The 19,774-nt window shown below is 45.2% G+C and overlaps 1 protein-coding gene across 1 annotated transcript in view; it reads right to left on the bottom strand.

Annotated features, from left to right (window-relative positions):
- The window catches only part of LOC141155453 (vomeronasal type-2 receptor 26-like), a 78,531-nt gene extending 69,506 nt beyond the window's left edge, over window positions 1–9,025 (bottom strand). The window contains exon 1 of the mRNA XM_073642318.1: window positions 8,899–9,025. Within this exon, the coding sequence (XP_073498419.1) occupies window positions 8,899–9,025 (127 nt within the window). The remainder of the gene's footprint in view (window positions 1–8,898) is intronic.
- Between the last annotated feature and the right edge of the window lie 10,749 nt (window positions 9,026–19,774).

The following is a 19,774-nucleotide window of genomic DNA, read 5'->3' as shown; positions in this document are numbered from 1 at the left end:
TTTCTGCAGCAGCTCATCCAAGCCAGGATAGTGGCAGAGAAATTACTGTACCACAAGGTTGAGGATGTGAGAAATGCAAAGCATGTGTGTGAGCTTGCCTTGGCGTAGGGATGCCACCAGGTTTGCACCGTTATCGGACACGGCCTTCCCTGGCTCCAGATTCAACGGAGACAGCCATTGCTCAAACTCAGCCTGGAGAGCTTTTCACAAGTCTTCAGCTGTATGACTGCGATCTCCAAGGCTTATTAATTTTAACACTACCTGATTGTGGTTAGCCTTGGCTGCACAGTACGAATGTGGTGTGGATTCACTCTGCACTGTGTCTCATTAAGGCAGAGGTTGAGTTCTGCAAACCTTGGTGATTCCAAGACTTGTGGAGCAGCCCCTTCCCTGCCTGCCTCCTCAACCACCAGAGTCACCCAGTGCCCAGTCAGTGAGATGTAACGCCCTTGGCCATGCTTACTCGCCCAGGTGTATGTGGTGAAATGCACCATGGCAGACATAGATTTAGTCAAGGAATGGGTGATGTTGTCTGCAACATGCTGGTGTAGTGCAGGCATAGCTTTCTTAGAGAAGTAATGGCGACTGGGCAACTCGTACTGGGGGAGTGCGACAGCCTTCAGCTTTCGGAAACAGTCAGTATCTACCAGGCATAAAGGCAGCATTTCCGTGGCCAACAGATTGGAGGTGGTGGAGTTCAATATCTTCGCTTTGTCATGTGTATGAGAAAACAATCTTTTATGTGACCACAACTGTGGGACCGAGGGCTGGCTGCAGTGCTGAGATAGAGCGTAGAATGGTGAACCGGACAAATTGCTGGACCATGAGTGAGGTGTAGGCGGAGATGTCATGGTGGATTGAGAAAGATGTGGTGTGCTCTTTCTCTGAGATCGACCAAAAACAGCAGGTATGTCCGCTTCCGTTACAGATTACAGGCTCTCACTCAGCGTGACTGGAGTGGGTAAACAACCGGAGGTTCTGTGGTGGGAGACCTGGGTGACAATACTTGGCATGGTAACAGAGGAGAAGGAAGAAGCAACAGATGTGGTTGATGGGGTGCCTGATAGTTGTTGAGGTCCGATGGTCTGCATTTCATTACAGTGAGATTGCCAGAGTAATGCATGTTGATTGCTCAAGTGAAGGTTCATGCATGTAGTGGTCAAATTATTGCACTTTTCCCTTCTACTGAGTTTTTTCTTGCAAAGTTGGCAGAGAAGGTGAGTTGGCTCATCCTTTGCAGTGTCAAAAAAGGCCCAGGCAAGGCAACCCTTGCCACCCCTGCAAGCTGCAGACCCGTGACCACTGCTGGCCACAGCCACAGTTGTGGCTAAGGATGCAATGCTTGTCTTGGTTGTATCACACCATGTCTGTGCCGTAGAGCGCAACGTAACCTCATCATCTTCCTCCTCCTCCACCTCCTCAGATGAACTGCTCAGCTGCATGCCTCTGGGTGCACACCAAGTGGGATCTACAACCTCATCATCATCCAATGTGTTATCCCATTCCACGCCCAGAAAGTCACCCTCCTTTTCTTGCCCTGGCAGCACAGTACAGTCCGCGTGAGCCTCAGGTGTCTGAGTCTCATCAGGATCACCTCCTGCCCCGGGGGTTAACGTCTGGACATTGCATTTGCTTTCCTCCTCCTGACTCTGTGAATCTGTGGAGTACACTTCTGATGCCCATGGCATAGAATGTGTGAACAGCTCTGCAGACTCACCCATCTGTGGTTCCCTATAGTCAGATGGGCGGCTGGACAGTTGTGACACGGGGGGGAAGCAAGGGTAATTGGGGTGCAACCTATGTGGACTGTACTGTATGCTATGTTGAGGTGGAAGAAGAGCAGGAGAGGCCACTTGAAGCAGCGCTTGCCATCCACTGGAGCACATGCTCTTTCTGGCCCTCATCAACAAGACGTACCGCTGTCCGGCTGCCAAAGAAAGGCAGTGGAGTAGCCCGTCTAGTAACAGAAGTTGTCAGTTGTCTTTGGCTAGGATGTGACAGTGTTAGTTTACTGGTGCTTTCACTAACATCACCACCTACCCCATATATAAATTGAACACCAAGCCTATTCCCTTTCCATTCCCTTTCTGCACAGAGCTGAATTTCAGCGGTACTAAATGACAAGGTAAAATATGGCTTGCTGTATCACGTTAGCAACTGAAAAAAAAATATATTTTTTTACTTTGCAACAGCTCTGCACACAGCTGAGTTTCAGCAACACTAAATGACAAGGTGAAATAAGGCTTGCTGTATCACTTTAGTAACAGAAGAAAGTATTTTTTTTTACTGTGGATCAGGCCTGTATAACAGAAGTGTAGCATCGGCGTCTCTGCCCCTTGCTAGGCAGAGACGCCGTCCCTCTCACCTCCCCGCTCCTGGCGCGGCGTCCTCTAGCGCTTCTCTCCCCCTGCTTCCGGCACGCGCTCCTTCCCCGGCTGTGTGCTTAGGGCGTGCGCGCGCGCTCCCCCTCTCTTAAAGGGACCGCGCACGCCGTCCTATGGAGTCCCCGGCCAATTGCCGGAGGACCTCCCATATATAAGGAACCTCCTCCAAAATGGGGGTGCCCGAGCAAAGTTGTTTGCACTGTGTCTGATCTGTGCTTCAGCCCTCAGGTCCCGCTGCTAGCCTGACTTCTCGTCCTGCCTGCCAGCCTGTTATCTGCCCGTTACCTGCCAGCCTTCTCACCTGGAGCGCTCACCTATTACCAGCCGGTTACCTGCCTTGGCTATCTGTCTGCTCACCTGGGATCATCCGCCTGCCTTGTCTGTCAGACCGCTCACCTGGGAGCGCCCACCAGTTACCTGCCAGTTACCTGCCTCGTCTGTCTGGCCACTTACCTGGGAGCACCCGTCTGTTACCTGCCTCGTCTGTCTGGCCGCTCACCTGGGAGCACCCGCCTGTTACCTGCCTCATCTGTCTGCCGGCTCACCTGGGAGCGCCCACCAGTTACCTGCCAGTTACCCACCTCATCTGTCTGCCCGCTCACCTGGGAGCACCTGCCTGTTTCCTGCCAGCCTGCCTGGAGACCCTGCCATCACTTGCTGTGACCACCTTCCTGGTAAACCTTAAGACTGCTACTTGCCCTGCTTTCTCCAACTGTGACCACCTTCTCTGCTACCAGAGACTTCCGCCTGCTTGCCATGTCCATCCACCATACTGGTCAGTCCCAGCCATCTGACCCGTGGGAGCCACCTGCTCTCTTACAAGGTCGTCCCCAGAGTAGCACCTGGTCCCTCAGCCCGGATCCTCCCTGGTCACGGTGTCATTTGCTGCCGTACGACCAGGGTCGGTTCGAATGGATACTTAGTCACGCCCCTCTGGGTCCTTCCTTGCACCTCGGCACAGAGGTTCCACCACCCGGACCCGTAACAAGAAGATATGCTCCTAACAATTTCAAACTGAGATCTCCCCTACTGTATCACGTTAGTAACAGAAGAAAGTATTTTTTTACTGTGGATGAGGCCAGTATAACATAGAATATATGCTCCAAACAATTTCAAACTGAGATCTCCCCTACTGTATCACATTAATAAAAGAAGAAAGTATTTTTTTAGTGTGGATGAGGCCTGTATCACATAGAAGATAAGGTCCAAACTATTTTAAACTGACATCTAGCCTGCTGTATCACATTAGTAACAAAAGAAAGTATTTTTTTAGTGTGGATGAGGCCTGTATAACATAGAAGATATGCTCCAAACAATTTCAAACTGAGATCTCTCCTACTGTATCATGTTAGTAACAGAATAAAGTATTTTTTAGTGTGGATGAGGCCTGTATAACATAGAAGATATGCTCTGAACAATTTCAATCTGAGATTTCCCCTACTGTATCACGTTAGTAACAGAAGAAAGTATTTTTTTAATGTTGATGAAGCCTGTATACAATAGAAGATTTGCTCCAAGAAATTTCAAACTAAAATCTAGCCTGTTTTATCACTTTTGTCACAGAAAAAAATAGATGTTTTTACTCTGCATACAGCTGAATTTCACCACCACAAAATGACAAACTGAGATATGGCGTGTCGCATCTTGTTAGGAACAGAAAAAAATTTTTTTTTTACTCTGCAGTGCACCAGCTCTGCACACAGCTGAATTTCACCACCACAAAATTACAAGGTGGGCTATGGCATACTGCATCATGTTAGTCACAGAAAAAAAATTGATTTTTGTACTCTGCATGAGCTCTGCATACAGCTGAATTTCACCGCCACAAAATGACAATGAGATATGGCTTGCTGGATCACGTTAGCAACTGAAATTTTTTTTTTACTGATCAACAGCTCTGCACACTGCTGAATTTCAGCGACACTATATGACAAGGTGAGATATGGCGTGTTGCATCACGTTAGCAGCTGAAAAAAATAGCTTTTTTTACTCTGCACACAGCTGAATTTCACTGACCACAAAATGACAAGGTGATATATGGCTTGCTGTATTACGTTAGCAACTAAAAAAAATAGATTTTTAAAGGTGTAATCGTGCATGGAGCACAATAAAAGCAATGCACAACAGACTTCTATGAAATGTGCCCTACTGTCTTTGTCTGGACCTCACTAATCGGCACAAGAAAAAAAAATCTGCTGTAAGGCCGATTTCACAGCCACCCAGGACACTAGCTATCTAAACTATCTAACATAGAAGCAACCGCAGAGCTAACTAGCTGAAATATCTAATGAATCCAGAAGCAGCGTCAGGAGTAGCCTCTCTGACCTGTTATAATCAAAAAATGGCATTAAAACAACATGTCCACTCTACATTCACCAGTAAATGTAATTTTAACATTTTACTACCTTATCTGGCAATGTGGTGTGTGAGACATCATCAGACAAATACAGAATGAACAATTATTTCCAGCTGATAATACAATTTAGCATCTGTCCCTATTTTAAAAGCAGCTAACATCATTATCAATACGAAATAGTTTTTTTTATTTTTTCAGCACGGAGTATAATACAAGAATCCCTGACTAGATGCCTGTAAGATGCTATCCCAATTGCTATAGGTCACCCGTATACGAATCTCAGATAAGAGAGATAATATAGGACAATAGAAAATAGAATTTAAATGGCTCTGAAGAGGTTTTTTGCACCACCAAGCTGTGAAGGATTGCAAGCAACCCTGTCTGCTTTCATCAATTTCTAATTACAGATCACCATTAAAAATTATGAATCGGTCAATGAATGCATGTAAAAAAGTTATGGATTGTTGTAGGGATGTATGCGACCAGAACAAACACTCATTTTCAGCTGATAATATCATCAATCCAGCGTTATCAATAGGTAATAGGTTTTTTTTTCAGCACGGAGTATAATACAATAATCCTTGACTAGATGCCAGTAAGATGCTATCCCTGCTGCTATAGGTCACCCATACACGAATATCAGATAAGAGAGGTAATATTTTACAATAAAAAATAGATTTTAACTGGCCCAAAAAAAATTTTTTTGGACATGGCAGCAACAAACTGTGAAGGAACGCAAGCAACCCTGCCTGCTATCATTAATTTGTGACTAAAGATCACTGTTAAAAAATATGAATTGGTCAACGAGTGCACGGAAAATATCAAGTAATGCACTGTGGAAGTGATGTATTCAACGACAATGAACAACACTCATCTCCAGCTGATGATACCTTTCACCTGTTCCCTATTGTAAATGCAGATAACAGCAGTATCAATAGGGAATAGAATAGATTTTTTTTTCCACAGCAGCAGCAACAGTACGCAGTATAAGGCAATAATACTGGGCTGGATTGGTGTAATATGCTATCCATATTGCAATAGCTCAAACGTAAACAAATTTCAGATAAGAGAGGTAATATTGTAGAATATAGAATCTATTTGATCTGGCCTTTCCATTATTAAGGAGTGGGTCTCCTATACTGTTATTGTGTATATGGTATAATACCCCTGGTGGCACTAAAAACCATCTCTGAAAAAACGCTAGCCGCCAGGACCTCCAAGGCATAGAGAGACAGTTCATGCCACGTGTCCAGCTTGGACACCCAATAGTTGTAGGGCATAGAGGAATCACGGTGGATTGTGTAAGGCGGGATGGCACACCGGGAGAAATAGTGATGGCTAGGGACTGAGTGCCGAGGGACAGCCGCCACCATGAGGTTGTGGACAGCTTCTGTCCACACGAGCCGAAAAGGCACATTTCCAATGCAAACAGTTCAGAAATGTGGCAGTTTAGTATTGTGGCTTGTGGGTTGGTGGCTGCGCATTTGCGCTTGCGTTCCAAGGATTGGGGTAGGGATAACTGAAAGCTGCCCTAGGACAAGGACGTGGTTGCTGGCGGTGATGGCTGCAAGTGTGCAACGACAGGTGCCGGGTGGGAGGCATTTTTGCCTGTGCCATTGACAGGGGAGTGCACACACAACAGTGGAAAAGGCAGTCGTGTCACACGCAATTTCTGGACCCTGGCGTTTGGCCCACCTAGTCGGCTGCTTTGCTCTCATGTGCCTGATCATGCTGGTCGTGGTCAGGCTGGTAGTTTTGCTACCGCTGCTGATGCTGGCATGGCAGATGTTGCAAATAGCCTTTTTGAGGTTAACTGGACAGTCTTTAAAAAAGAGCCAGACTCTGGAAGACCTAACAGTTGGACTGGCAACTTTCCTCCTGTTGGTGTTCTGGGGAACAGTTGCCCGCCTTATGCCTTTGTCTGTGGCCACCCCACCACTTGTTTCTGCCTGTTGTGGTACTACGCCTCCCTCCCACGATGCGCTGCTGTCCTTGCTATGCATGTCACCTTGCCAAGTTGGGTCAGTGACTTCATCGTCCACCACCTCGTCTTCCATGTACACACCCTGGGCCTCCTCCTGACTTGCTGGCAATTGTGTCTCATCATCATCATCCACCTCTTGCAACAGTAATTGCACTTTCCTACTGTCGCCTTCGTGTGACTGTAGCTGCTCAAATATTTTGGCATCGCTGCATGCGATCTCCTCTTGCCTCGCTTGAAGCAGGCTGGTCAAGAGGCCCAAATCTATAAATGGAAAAGTGAACAGCTCTTCGGAGTGTCCTGGTGTGGGATCACTTGTCCTAGGGCGCTCGGCATGGTGGGAGGAAGGAGGATCAGGGTGAGGAATATGTGGTCTGGACTCCTGGCTATTGAGACTGGACCCTCTGGAAAACAGGGTGGTGGTGGTGGCAAACTGACTGCCATCCAACCAACAACCTTTTTACACTGGTCTGGCTTCAAGAGTGGTGTTCTGTGGCCCCCTGGAAAGTGGGACAGGAAGGTATGCTGACATGATGTGGGTGCTTATTGTGCTCCCTCAGCAAGCACAATTTCAGCTTGCCCATGGCCTTGGCCTCTGCGTGCCCCATCACTATCACATCCACTTTCCTGTCCCTTGCCGCACACCTTGCCCATTTTAAATGGAGTATAATATTTGTCACGTTTCCAAAAATGTCAGGATTATTACCGAAGTAATATAGGATCATGTCTCATGACCACGGTTTTAGGCTGTGGCCTTATAGACATGGTATTGGTCAACGACCAAGTGTGAATAGGTTTAAGCACACAACTGGCAGACTTTAAATGGAGTAGAATACTTGTCACGTTCCCAAAAATGTCAAGATTATTACAGCGGCAATATCGGATCACTTGAGATGATGGGCAAGTTTCTCTGCTTCCACAATACAGCAATGCTATGAAAATCAACCAAATCTGGTTAAATGCTGCTAACAAGCAAATGGAGCAGTAAAATTTGTGTATTATATTGCTTTTCACCAAAATAATCAGGATTAAGAGCAGAAACATTATTAGCCCTGATATCTAGTACTATGGATATCTGTAACAGCAGCCGCAGACAGAACGTGCAACGGACCCTATTCTGTTGTATACACTCTCCACAGACTCTGCCTGCCTAACTCCTGCTATTACCAGGATTGATATGCATCAGGATTAGTCCATAGAAGGAATGCTAGTGTAGATTTGTAATTCTGTGGAATACCTCACTAAAACAACCGCCAATTCTCTCCCTCACTCAGCAGCACCTCTCCCTTCTCTGCCTGCTTGACCGGTACACTGTGATGAGCATAGGGTCCCGGGTCTTATATAGACCTGATGACGCTATGCGGGCAGCCAATCACTGTAATGCCACAACCAACATGGCTGCTGCATTACAGTGACTGGCAGGCAATCCCTAGACATAACGTTGATTTTTCTATTTTTATTGGTGCACTGATTTTTTTTTTCCTTACTTAAGGAAAAAAAAAAATCAGCGCACCAATAAAAATGGAAAAATCAACATTATGTCTAAACAGCGCCAAACATGCCGGGCGGGGACTTGAGCTTCCACCCGAGCATTTCAAAATTACTCGCCAAGCATCGAGCATCTCGACCACTGAGCTGCTCAGGCGAGTACTGAATAGTGGCAAGCATGTTCGCTAATCACTAGTGGTTGTATATTTTAGAGATCATCTTGAGGAAGGGGAAGGGAATTTTTGAGAGTAAGTCAAGCCAGGACCAGTTTCCCGCTGTCAGGAATTTTAGTTTAAATTAAGAATGTGAATGACATGGATATGTTGTTGGAAGTTGATAGGGTGTTTCTTAGCTTCCTTTGGCCATGAGTTTTCCATGGGGACTTTGTTAGTTAAGAAATAATATATTTTAACAAATAGGACCATAAATCATATATATTCACATATTTGGGATCAAGAAGGTATGGTATGGTGCAAATGGGAGCTAAAGCTGATGGGCTTTCTAAAGGTGGTAAGGTCTAAACTTGAGCCCTCTTAATTTTTAGGGTCATGGTAGTAGTGTCATCTAAATTATTATCTGTTAGGGGGAATAATTAGTCTTGATGTATTGACATGATTGTCTGCCAAGTAGGAGTTCAGAGTCACCTTTTTTAGCTTGTTTCTTGGTATGAACCAATTTCAATCATCTACCAAGGTGGATCACTTTATAGTAGAAGTGGATTTCTGGCAGTCGAAGGCCTCCTAATGATTTAGGGTGGGTATGAAGCTTATGTGATAGTCTAACTTTCTTATATTTCCATATGTTGTTCACTATCATCGTTAGGAAAGGCCACGTGATGCAAATTTCCCAGCATTATAAAAATCTAGGCTCCTCTAACCTTGTGCCAAAAAACAGCAGCTATGGGTTCTTCTCAGTAGCTGCCTAGCACTCCGAAAAGTCAAATGATGGAGGCCAACAAAGCTATAAGAAGGTAGCAAAGCATTTTCAAGTTGCACTTTCCTCAGTTCAAAATGTAATTAAGAAATGGCAATTACCAGGAACAGTGAAGGTCATGATAAGGTCTGGAAGACCAAGCAAAATTTCAGTGAGAGCTGCTCATAGTATTGCTAGAGAGTCAAATTGGAACCCCCCGCTTAACTACAGAAGACCTTCAGAAAGATTTAGCAGACTCTGGAGTTGTGGTACATTGTTCTACTGTTCAGAGACACCTGCACAAATATGATCTTCATGGAACAGTCATCAGATGAAATTTCAACAAATTCTTGATTCAAACATAACACCATCTGCAAAAAAGCTGAAGTTGAAAAAAAGGATGGTTTCTGCAAATGGATAATGATGTTAAACACATGTCAAAATCCACAATCGACTACCTCAAAAGGTGCAAGCTGAAGGTTTTACAATGGCCCTCACAATCCCCTAATCTAAACATCATTGAAAATCTGTGGCCAGTTCTCAAAATAGCAGAGCATGCAAGACGACCTGGGAATCTCACAGAACTGGAAGAATTTTCCAAGGAAGAAAGGACGAAAATCCCTCAAACAAGAATTGAAAGACTCTTGTCTGGCTACAAAAAGCGTTTACAAGCTGTGATACTTTCAAAAGGGGGCGCTACTAGGTACCAACCTTTCAGATTGCCCAAACTTTTGCGTTGGCCCTTTTTCCTTTTTGTAATTTATAAAATGTAAAATATGACAATATTTTTTTGCGTAAAATACAATGCATCATCTTTAACTTTAGGCCTTTTAGATATCATTTCATCTTCAACTTGCTTTGCTGTTCACAAGTTCACAATAACAGTAATTTTGACCATGGGTGGCCAAACTTTTACATGCCACTGTACATGGTTTAAATACAGAAAACAATGTTAAAAAAAAGACCCAAGAGGAAAGGAAGGAGTATATACAATCACATGTCAAGACACTGCGCATGAGGTTGCACAATTACATACACTGCTCAAAAAAATAAAGGGAACACTCAAATAACACATCCTAGATCTGAATGAATGAAATATTCTCATTGAATACTTTGTTCTGTACAAAGTTGAATGTGCTGACAACAAAATCACCCAAAAATCATCAATGGAAATCAAATTTATTAACCAGTGGAGGCCTGGACTTGGAGTCACCCCCAAAATTAAAGTGGAAAAACACACTACAGGCTGATCCAACTTTGATGTAATGTCCTTAAAACAAGTCAAAATGAGGCTCAGTATTGTGTGTGGCCTCCACGTGCCTGTATGACCTCCCTATAAAGGCTGGGCATGCTACTGATGAGGTTGCGGATGGTCTCCTGTGGGATCTCCTCCCAGACCTGGATTAAAGCATCCGCCAACTCCTGGACAGTCTGTGGTGCAACGCGATGTTGGTAGATGGAGCAAGACATGATGTCCCAGATGTGCTCAATCGGATTCAGGTCTGGGGAAAGGGCAGGCCAGTCCATAGATTCAATGCCTTCATCTTGCAGGAACTGCTGACACACTCCAGCCACATGAGGTCTGGCATTGTCCTGCATTAGGAGGTACCCAGGGCCAACCGTACCAGCGTATGTTCTCACAAGTGGTCTGTGGATCTCATCTCGGTACCTAATGGCAGTCAGGCTACCTCTGGCGCGCACATGGAGGGGAGAGAGGACATCCCTGTCGGGTTCCATTTTGGATGTTAAAGCTCTGGCAAAAGGAGCCATGGACTCTAATTTTTGCTGAGGGTTGGGAGTAGAGTGTTAGAATCGCACCTGTAAATGCAGTTTGAATAGTGAATCTTTCCAGCGTGCTAGTCATAAAGCGCCAGCTGATTCTATCAATCGCTTTCTCTGCGTCGGTTGAAATGAGGGTCAGGGAATTGTTTGTTTTTAAAGCATAAGAGATTTAGTGTAGGACCCTAGCGGAGTTATCCTTCCCTTCTCTGCCTTTCACAAAACCAGCTTCGTCTGGATGTATTAGTTTTGGTAGTGTGATGCTTATGCCTCTAGCTAGTATCTTAGCCCATAACTTCGTGTCTGTGTTCAACAAGGAAATAGGATGGTAGCTACTGCATAGCAGAAGGCCATTACCTTCTTTAGGGATAATTGAGATGAAGGCTTCCAATGATTGTTTGGAGAGGGGACACAGAGAGAAACGATTTAAAAAGATTTACTAAGAGGGGAAGTAGGAATTTGATGAACTTTTTATAGCAGATACTTGAGAAAGCATCCAGTCCAGGGCTTTTACTGTTGGGAATAGTTTTCAGTGTATCTAATACTGAGCTAATACATTTGCTCAGTTTGAGTTTAGGGAGAGACCACCAGTTTAGAAAGTTGTTTATTTTATTGGAAGCTTCTAGTGCAGGGGTAGAGAACTTAGGGCCTGTGAGCCATTTACGGCCCTCGATGACCTTTTATCCGGCCCCGGGCAGATTCCTGGGGACCACAGTGCTTGGGCTGGCAGCTGTACTTTGCCGGCTGCCAGCGCATTCATTTCTTCTTGATCTGTAAGCACACAATGTTCACTACTGAGCGCAATGAAAGATTAAGTCCTGACACGGGTGCCAGCATCAAGACGTACTTTGTGGTTGGAGTTAGCGTGCGATTTGTATGGCCCCTGAAATATGGTATAATTATTAGTGATGAGCGAGCACTCACAAGTACTCGGTATTCGCCCGAGCATCTCAGTACTCGAGATGCTCAGACCTCGCCGAGTACTTGCGAGATGCTCGGGTGGATGCTCGGGTCCCCTCCCTGCATGTTTGGCGTTCTTTAGAGTGCCAATCAACATGCAGGGATTGCCTGCCACTCAGAGTAATGCCGCAGCCATGTTGGTTGTGGCATTACAGTGATTGGCTGGCCGCACAGTGTCATCAGGTCTATTTCAGACCTGGCACCGCTGTGCTCATCAGTCTACTCCACAATCAGACAGTGTAGGGAGAGGTGCTACTGAGCCAGGGAGAGATTTGGTTGTTTATTAGGTAGTGTAGGGAGAAAACAAGTACATTACACATACAGTATCCATCTCAACAAAGAGTCCTTCTGAGAACTAATCCAACTGCAGAGATATCAGGCAGGCAGTGTATATAGGCAGTCAGGCAGTGTATATAGCAGACTGCAGTGCATATAGCACAAGAGGCTCCATTCCAATTCTGCCTTCTGCTGCTGTTAGATATTTCTAGACAAAGGCCAAGGTCTCAGGGGCCAGGAATATTTTTTTTTTGGATCTTAATCCTCATTATTTGCTTAAAAAGTGATCCAGAGAACACCGTTTTTCTGCGCCATTTGCTTGTTGGCACTGCAGAATACAGCCAGTTCCTTTCCATAATACAGCGCTAAAAATCCAGCTATTTAAAACTGTGGTTTGTCCGTCACACAGATTACATATAATTGCGCTGAAAATACTGCCATTTTTGGCCTTCATTAAATTTTTTTTTTAGTGTGTCAGCAAAGTTTTTGACACTGGTTTGCTGTTCATAATAGTTACCTCCAGGCCAGGTATTTAAAACTGTGTTTTTTCCATCACACGGATCACATTTACATGTAATTGCGCTGAAAATACTGCCATTTTTGGCCTTCATTCAAATTTTTTTTAGTGTGTCAGCAAAGTTTTTGACACCGGTTTGCTGTTCAAAATAGTTGCCTACAGGCCAGGTATTTAAAACTGTGTTTTTTCCGTCACACGGATTACATTTACATTTAATTGTGCTGAAAATACTGCCATTTTTGGCCTTCATTCAAATTTTTTTTAGTGTGTCAGCAAAGTTTTTGACACCGGTTTGCTGTTCAAAATAGTTGCCTACAGGCCAGGTATTTAAAACTGTGGTTTTTCCGTCACACGGATTACATTTACATTTAATTGTGCTGAAAATACTGCCATTTTTGGCCTTCATTCAAATTTTTTTTAGTGTGTCAGCAAAGTTTTTGACAACGGTTTGCTGTTCAAAATAGTTACCTACAGGCCAGGTATTTAAAACTGTGGCTTCTCCATCACACGGATTACATATAACTTCGCTCCAAATTCAGCTATTTTTAGTGAGCGCGGAATATATTGTCCTCTATATAAAATGGGCATGGCGCATGGCAAGGGATGGGGAACAGGACGTGATGGTGATGGTGCATGCAGAGGCCAAGGCCGTGGGCAAGCTGAAATTGTGCCACAACAAACACCCACATCTTCTCGTCCGACCTTCCTGTCCCAATTCCTAGGGGACCTCAGCACACCACTATTGAACCCAGAGCAGTGTCAAAATGTTCTTGGTTGGATAGCGGATAATACTTACAGTCACTTAGCCACCACCACCACCCTGTCTCCCTCATGGTCAAGTCTCAGTAGGCGTGAGTCTGGTCCGCATATTCCTCACCCTGATCCTCCTTCCTCCCACCATGCCGAGGGCCCGGAGACAAATGATCCCACACTTAGACACTCTGAAGAGCTGTTCACTTTTCCATTTATAGATTCAGGCCTCTCGTCCACTTGAAACGGGGCAAGAGGAGATCACATGTATCAATGCCCAAATATTTGAGCAGCCACGGTCACACGAAGGTGACGGTGGGAAAGTGTCACTATAGGTGGGCGATGATAAGACACAATTGCCAGAAAGTCAGGAGAAGGACTAGGGTGCGGAAGTGAAAGACGAGGTGGTGGATGATATAGTAACTGACCCAACCTGGCAGGGCAGGAGGACATGCAGAGCGAGGACAGCAGCACACAGGGGGAGGGAGGCAGAGTACCCCAGCAGGCAGGAAGAAGCAGTGTGGTGGCCGTAGACAAAAGGCAGGCAACCATTCCCCGTAACGCCAACACGAAGGAAGTTTCCAGTACAACTGTTAGGTCTTCCCGAGTCTGGTTGTTTTTTAAAGACTCTGTCGATAACACCAAAAAGGCCATTTGCACCAGCTGCAAGGCCAGCATCAGCAGTTGTGGCAAAACTATCAGGCTGACCACCACCAGAATGATCAGGCACATGGCAGAAAAGCACCCAACTTTGTGGGGCCAACCCCAGGGTCCAGTAACAGTGTCTGCAGGTGGCACCATTGCTTCTTCCGCTGTTGTGCATGTAAGCCAATCCCCTGTCCATGGTGCATGCGAAGATGCCTCCTGCCCTGCACCTGTCATTGCACACTCTCAAGTAGCAGCATCAGGAAACACGTCAACGTCCTTGTGTTAGCACAGCGTTTAGTTGTCCATACCACAGTCCTTGAAACACAAGCGCAAATACGCAGCCAACGACCCACAGGTCACACTACTAAATTCCCACATTTCACGACTGCTTGCGCTCGAAATGTTGCCTTTTAGGCTCGTGGAGACGGAAGCATTCCGCAATCTGATGGCGGCGGCCGTCTCTCGGTACTCGGTCCCCAGCCACCACTATTTCTCCCGGTGCGCTGTCCCCGCATTACACAAACTTGTGTCCCAAAACATTAGCCGTGATCTCAACAACGCAGTTACCGGGAAAGTCCACCTAACCACAGACACGTGGACAAGTGCTAGTGTGCAGGGACGGTAAATCTCACTGACGGCAAACTGGGTTAACATAGTGGAAGCCAGGACCCAGTCAGACCTTGGGACTGAACACGTCCTCCCGAAGCCAAGGATTGCGGGCCCTAAGTCAATCACGGTTGCCCCCACAGTCTACATCTCCTGCACCACATCCTCCTCGGTCTCTTCCTCCTCTTCAGCCTCCATCTCTAAAATGAACACATTAGTCACAAGCAGGAAGCACTACAGCACTGCCTCGGCCAAGCGGGAACAGGCTGTGCTGAAGCTAATATGCTTAGGTGACAAACCGCACAAAGCTGAAGAGTTGTGGACAGCTCTGAAAGAACAGGCACATCTCACACCGCTGAACCTACAGCCAGGCATGGTCATGTGTGACAATGGCCGGAACCTGGTGGCGGCTCTGAGGCGAGGCGAGCTCACACACGTATAATGCCTGGCCCATGTGCTTAATCTTGTAGTTCAGCGGTTTCTCAAATCCTACCCGGAGCAGCTGGATCTGCTTGATAAAGCACGCCACCTGTGTGCCCACTTTAGAAACTCACCTACAGCTGCCTCCGCTCTTGCCATGTTTCAGCAGCGTTTGCAGCTTCCGGCTCACCGACTGGTTTGTGATGTCCCCACATGTTGGAACTTTACACTGCAGATGTTGGGACAGATTTGTGAGCAGATGAGGGCAGTTGTTGAGCAGCAGCATCAACAAGGCCGTCGGTATTCAGTTCAGACTCCACACATAAGATCTCAGGAGTGGACATGGATGTCAGACATATGTACCATCCTCCAAAACTTTTAGGACTCCACCAAGATGGTGAGCGTCGATGATGCAATAATTAGTGTCACCATCCCACTTCTCTGTCTTCCGAAATACTCTCTGCTCACAATCAAAGAGGATGCACTGCAGGCGGAGCACGATGAGATGGAGCAATGAACCATACAGGGTGATTACACACAGCCCAGCCTCACCTCATCCCAATGTAGATTGGTTGACAATCAGGAAGATGAGGAGGAGGAAGAACAGGAGCTAGTTTCATGCGCTATAGATGGTACTACCTGTACAGCTGTCATACCGTCTGTTCAGCGTGGATGGCCAGAGGACAGAGAGGAGTAGGAGGAGAGCATGGTCAGTCATCCTCTTGGTGAGGACACGGAAGTCTTGCCTGTTAGCAGTCTGGCACGCATGGCAGATTTTTTGTTACGCTGCCTTTCCCATGACCCTCGCGTTCTCAAAATTTTGGGTGACAGTCATTACTGGTTGGTGACACTTCTAGACCCACGCTACAAGGAGAACTTTATATCTCTTATTCCTGAGGCGGACAGGTCTACAAAAATGGGGCTGTACCAGAAGGCCCTTGTTGCGGAACTATTAAAAAATTCCCATCTGAAAATACTGGCGGCAGAGGTCACAGTTCGTTGGACAACAAAGGAGTACAGGCGAGAGAGACACAACTTCAATCCAAGAGAGTCAGGAGAACACTGTCAAAGTTCTGGGATAGTTTTCTCAGACCCTCCCATCGCACAGGCCCTGAGGCGCGGGGTACTCTCACAAGGAGTGCAAAGTTTGGGAACATGCTGAGGGAGTATCTTACCGACCATACCAACGTCCTCCGTGATTCCTCTGTGCCTTATAATTATTGGGTATCTAAGCTGGACACCTGGAATGAACTGGCTCTCTATGCCTTGGAGTGCCTGGCCTGCCCTGCCCCAGCATTTTATCAGAGCGGGTTTTATTGCTGCCGGTGGAATTATAACTGATAAGCGCATCCACCTGTTAACTGAAAATGCTGACAGGCTGACTCTTATAAAAATGAACAAGGGCTGGATTGGGCCAGACTTCTCAACACCACCGAATGATAGCAGCGTAACATAAACTCAAATCCAGTGTCTTTTTTTGGGAGGTGTATTCCCATGCACCTCCTCACACCCACACATGGGTATACGCTTCCTGATTTTGTCTATTTGCTCTTGTCCTCCTCTTTCACCTCATCCTCATCCACCACCACTATATCACCAGGATGACCGTGGTCCGTGATGCAACACCCACATAATTTTTTTAAAGGGTATTTATGATGCCCGTAAAAAAAAAAATGTATACACTATGTTCATGTATACCCACCAGGGGTAAATATTTGTCAGCCCATACACTTAGTGCATGGGCATTACAAGTAAAGGAGGCCCGCTCCTTTCTAATGGGAATATTTTTTATGAGGCCCTCCTCCATGTATCTTCCAAGGGTCATTGGAGTGCCTCCCAATTTTTGGCAGCCCTAGCATTCACTGCATAGGCAAACACAATGGGAGACCTACTTCCTAACAATGGAAACACTGTTTTCAGGAGGCCCTCCTCTAAGTCTCTTAAAAGGGGTATTAGGGTGCGTCCAAATTTTCAAAGTGGTATTGGGGTACGTCCAAATTTTGGGCAGCCCTGCCACTCACTGCATACGCAATAACAGTATAGGAGACCCACTCTTTAGTAGTGGGAACAATAAAACATAGCCGGCTGATGTATCTCTAAGAATAGTGAGGGCCAACTGCTGGCTCTTTAGAATAGTAAAGGCCGCCTGGTGGCCCTCTAAAAATAGGCTTTGTGACTTTCAGAGTCCCTCCTTCATAAATGAAACACAATGTGTCTGATGATATCTCACACACCACATGGCCAGATAAGGTTGTAAAATGTTAAAATTCTAATTCCTGGTGAATGCATTTGTCACGGTTGAAAGCAATGCAAAAGTGAAAAAACGCATCAAAAACGCTATGTGTGAACATAGCCCAAAGTGTGGAGGAGCATTTTTGTTTTTGCTTTATATACAAATCATTACCCTGGAAAGGATGTTCCTTAACATATTTCCCAGGAAAATCCATTTTGGTTTCGTTTTTGTATGTTTTATTGTGAGTCCGTAAAAGTGGCATAATACCTCTGACAACGTTGTTGACAGAAGTGACCTAGGAGTCAGAAATGCTTCCAGGGGTCTTCCCCATGCTGTTCCCATGTCATTTGAGCACTGTTCCCATCGATTTGGGCAATTTTTAGGCCATCTGCAGACCGCTGGGGGGAGCCGCCATAGACTTACATTGGGCTTGTTGCTCAGGTCGAGCACATTAGAATACTCGGGTGCTCGACCGGAGCATCGAGCACCCGAGCATTTTAGTGCTCGCTCATCACTAATAATTATCCAAATGGCCCTGTGCAGAAAAAAAGATTCCCCAACCCTGTTCTAATGGGTCTTTCACGGCATTAGAAGTCTCTAAATTATAAAGGTCTTCATAAAAGTTTTTAAAGGACTTTGCATTTTTTTCTGTTTGCATATAGAATTTTTACTTACATCTTTCGTAGAGATTGGCTGATTGTATATTACATATATCTTTAAGTTTATTTCTCTAGTTAGAGAGGTCAAGCTGTATTTTTTGCCACTGATTTTTATGGATGCTTTCCAGAGTACTTTTTTAACGTAAGATAAATGCTATTTCTTTATCTTTTTCTTTTTTTTTAAATGGGAGCTTAAAGCGATTAATTTGCCTCTTAATACAGATTTATGGGCTTCCCAGAATACAGGAATGATGTGGCCTGCTATTAAATTCTCCTTGAAATAAAGTTCTTGATACTTTTTATTATCTATTAAAGTTAAATCTACTCCAGGTTTGGACGCGGTAGCGTAGCAATAGTTAGATCTCTAAAAATAGGAGCATGGTCCAAGAGGTTATAGAGAATATAGATGTGGATTTGACTAGAGGGAGGCTGTTATTTTGGATGAGTAAATAATCTAATCTATGATATAATTTATGTGGCTGGGAGAAGAAGGTGAAATCCTTTGCAGTCGGGTTATGTAGTCTTCAGGAATCTATTAGCTGGAGGGAACTCAGTGAGAAGTGAATTTTCTTAATAGCTTTTTGTGATTGGGCGTTATGGCCTGTGGACGTGATTAGGAATAGATTCAATGGGATATAAAGGTCTCCATTAGTGATGAGTGAACGTGCTCCCCACTGCTCGGTAGTCGCCCTAGCATCACTGTACTCGACAAGCTCGGCGAGTATTTCCTGATTGCTCAGGCGGGAACTCGGGTCTCCTCCCTGCATGTTTGGCGCTCTTTAGAGACCCAATGAACATGTGGGGATTGCCTGCCATGCATTGTAATGCCATAGCCATGTTGGTTGTGGGCATTATAGTGATTGGCTGGCCGCATAGCATCATCAGCTATAAGACCGGGCGCCGCTGTGCTCGTCACAGTGTGCCCCAGAATCAGGCAGAGTAGGGAGAGGTGCTGCTGAGCTAGGGAGAGATTTGCTTGTTTATAGTTAGTTTAGGTATTCCACAACATATATATATATATATCCATCTGAACTAACAATTCTTCTGAGGACTAATCCAGCTGCATATAATCAGTGCTAGGCAGGCAGTGTACGTGGCTGACTGCAGTGTATGATACAGCACAAGGGGGTCCATTGAATGTCATGTCTGCTGCTGCTGTAATAATTACAGATATTTGTAGACATAGCCCCAGATATCAGGGGCCAGGGAAATTTTTTTTTTATCTTGGTTATTTGCTTAAAAAGCAATCCAGAGTACACAATTTTTATGCTCCATTTGCTTGTTCTCACTGCAGAATAAAGCCAGCTCTGTTCCTTATTTCAGCAATAAAAATCCAGAAATTTGAACTGAACGCGGAAAATATTGGCCTCCTTTTCTATTCTGTTACAATGTGTCGGTCAAGCTATTCACACTAGGTCTCTGTGAAGAATAGTATTAGTAAATTACAGGGCTGCTATTTAAAACCGTGGTTCTCTGTCAGACATATCACCTATAAGAGTGTTCCAAAATCAGCCATTTCTTCCATTTTCATTCCGTTGCGGTGTGTCGGTCAAGCTATTCACACTAGGTGTCTTTGAAGAATAGTATTAGTAAATTACAGGCCTGCTGTTTAAAACTGTGGTTCTCTGTCAGACGTATCACCTATAAGAGTGTTCCAAAATTAGCCATTTCTTCTATGTTTATTTCGTTGCAGTGTGTCGGTCAAGTTATTCACACTAGGTGTCTGTGAAGAATAGTATTAGTAAATTACAGGCCTGCTATTTAAAACTGTGGTTCTCTGTCAGACATATCACATATAGAATTGT

This window comes from Phyllobates terribilis, unplaced genomic scaffold, assembly GCF_046119375.1.
Source record: "Phyllobates terribilis strain yellow unplaced genomic scaffold, ASM4611937v1 Scaffold_7__3_contigs__length_470593459, whole genome shotgun sequence".
Classification (NCBI taxonomy): domain Eukaryota; kingdom Metazoa; phylum Chordata; class Amphibia; order Anura; family Dendrobatidae; genus Phyllobates; species Phyllobates terribilis.
Note: the sequence above shows the minus strand (reverse complement) of the source record. Positions and strands in the feature narration are given on the sequence as shown.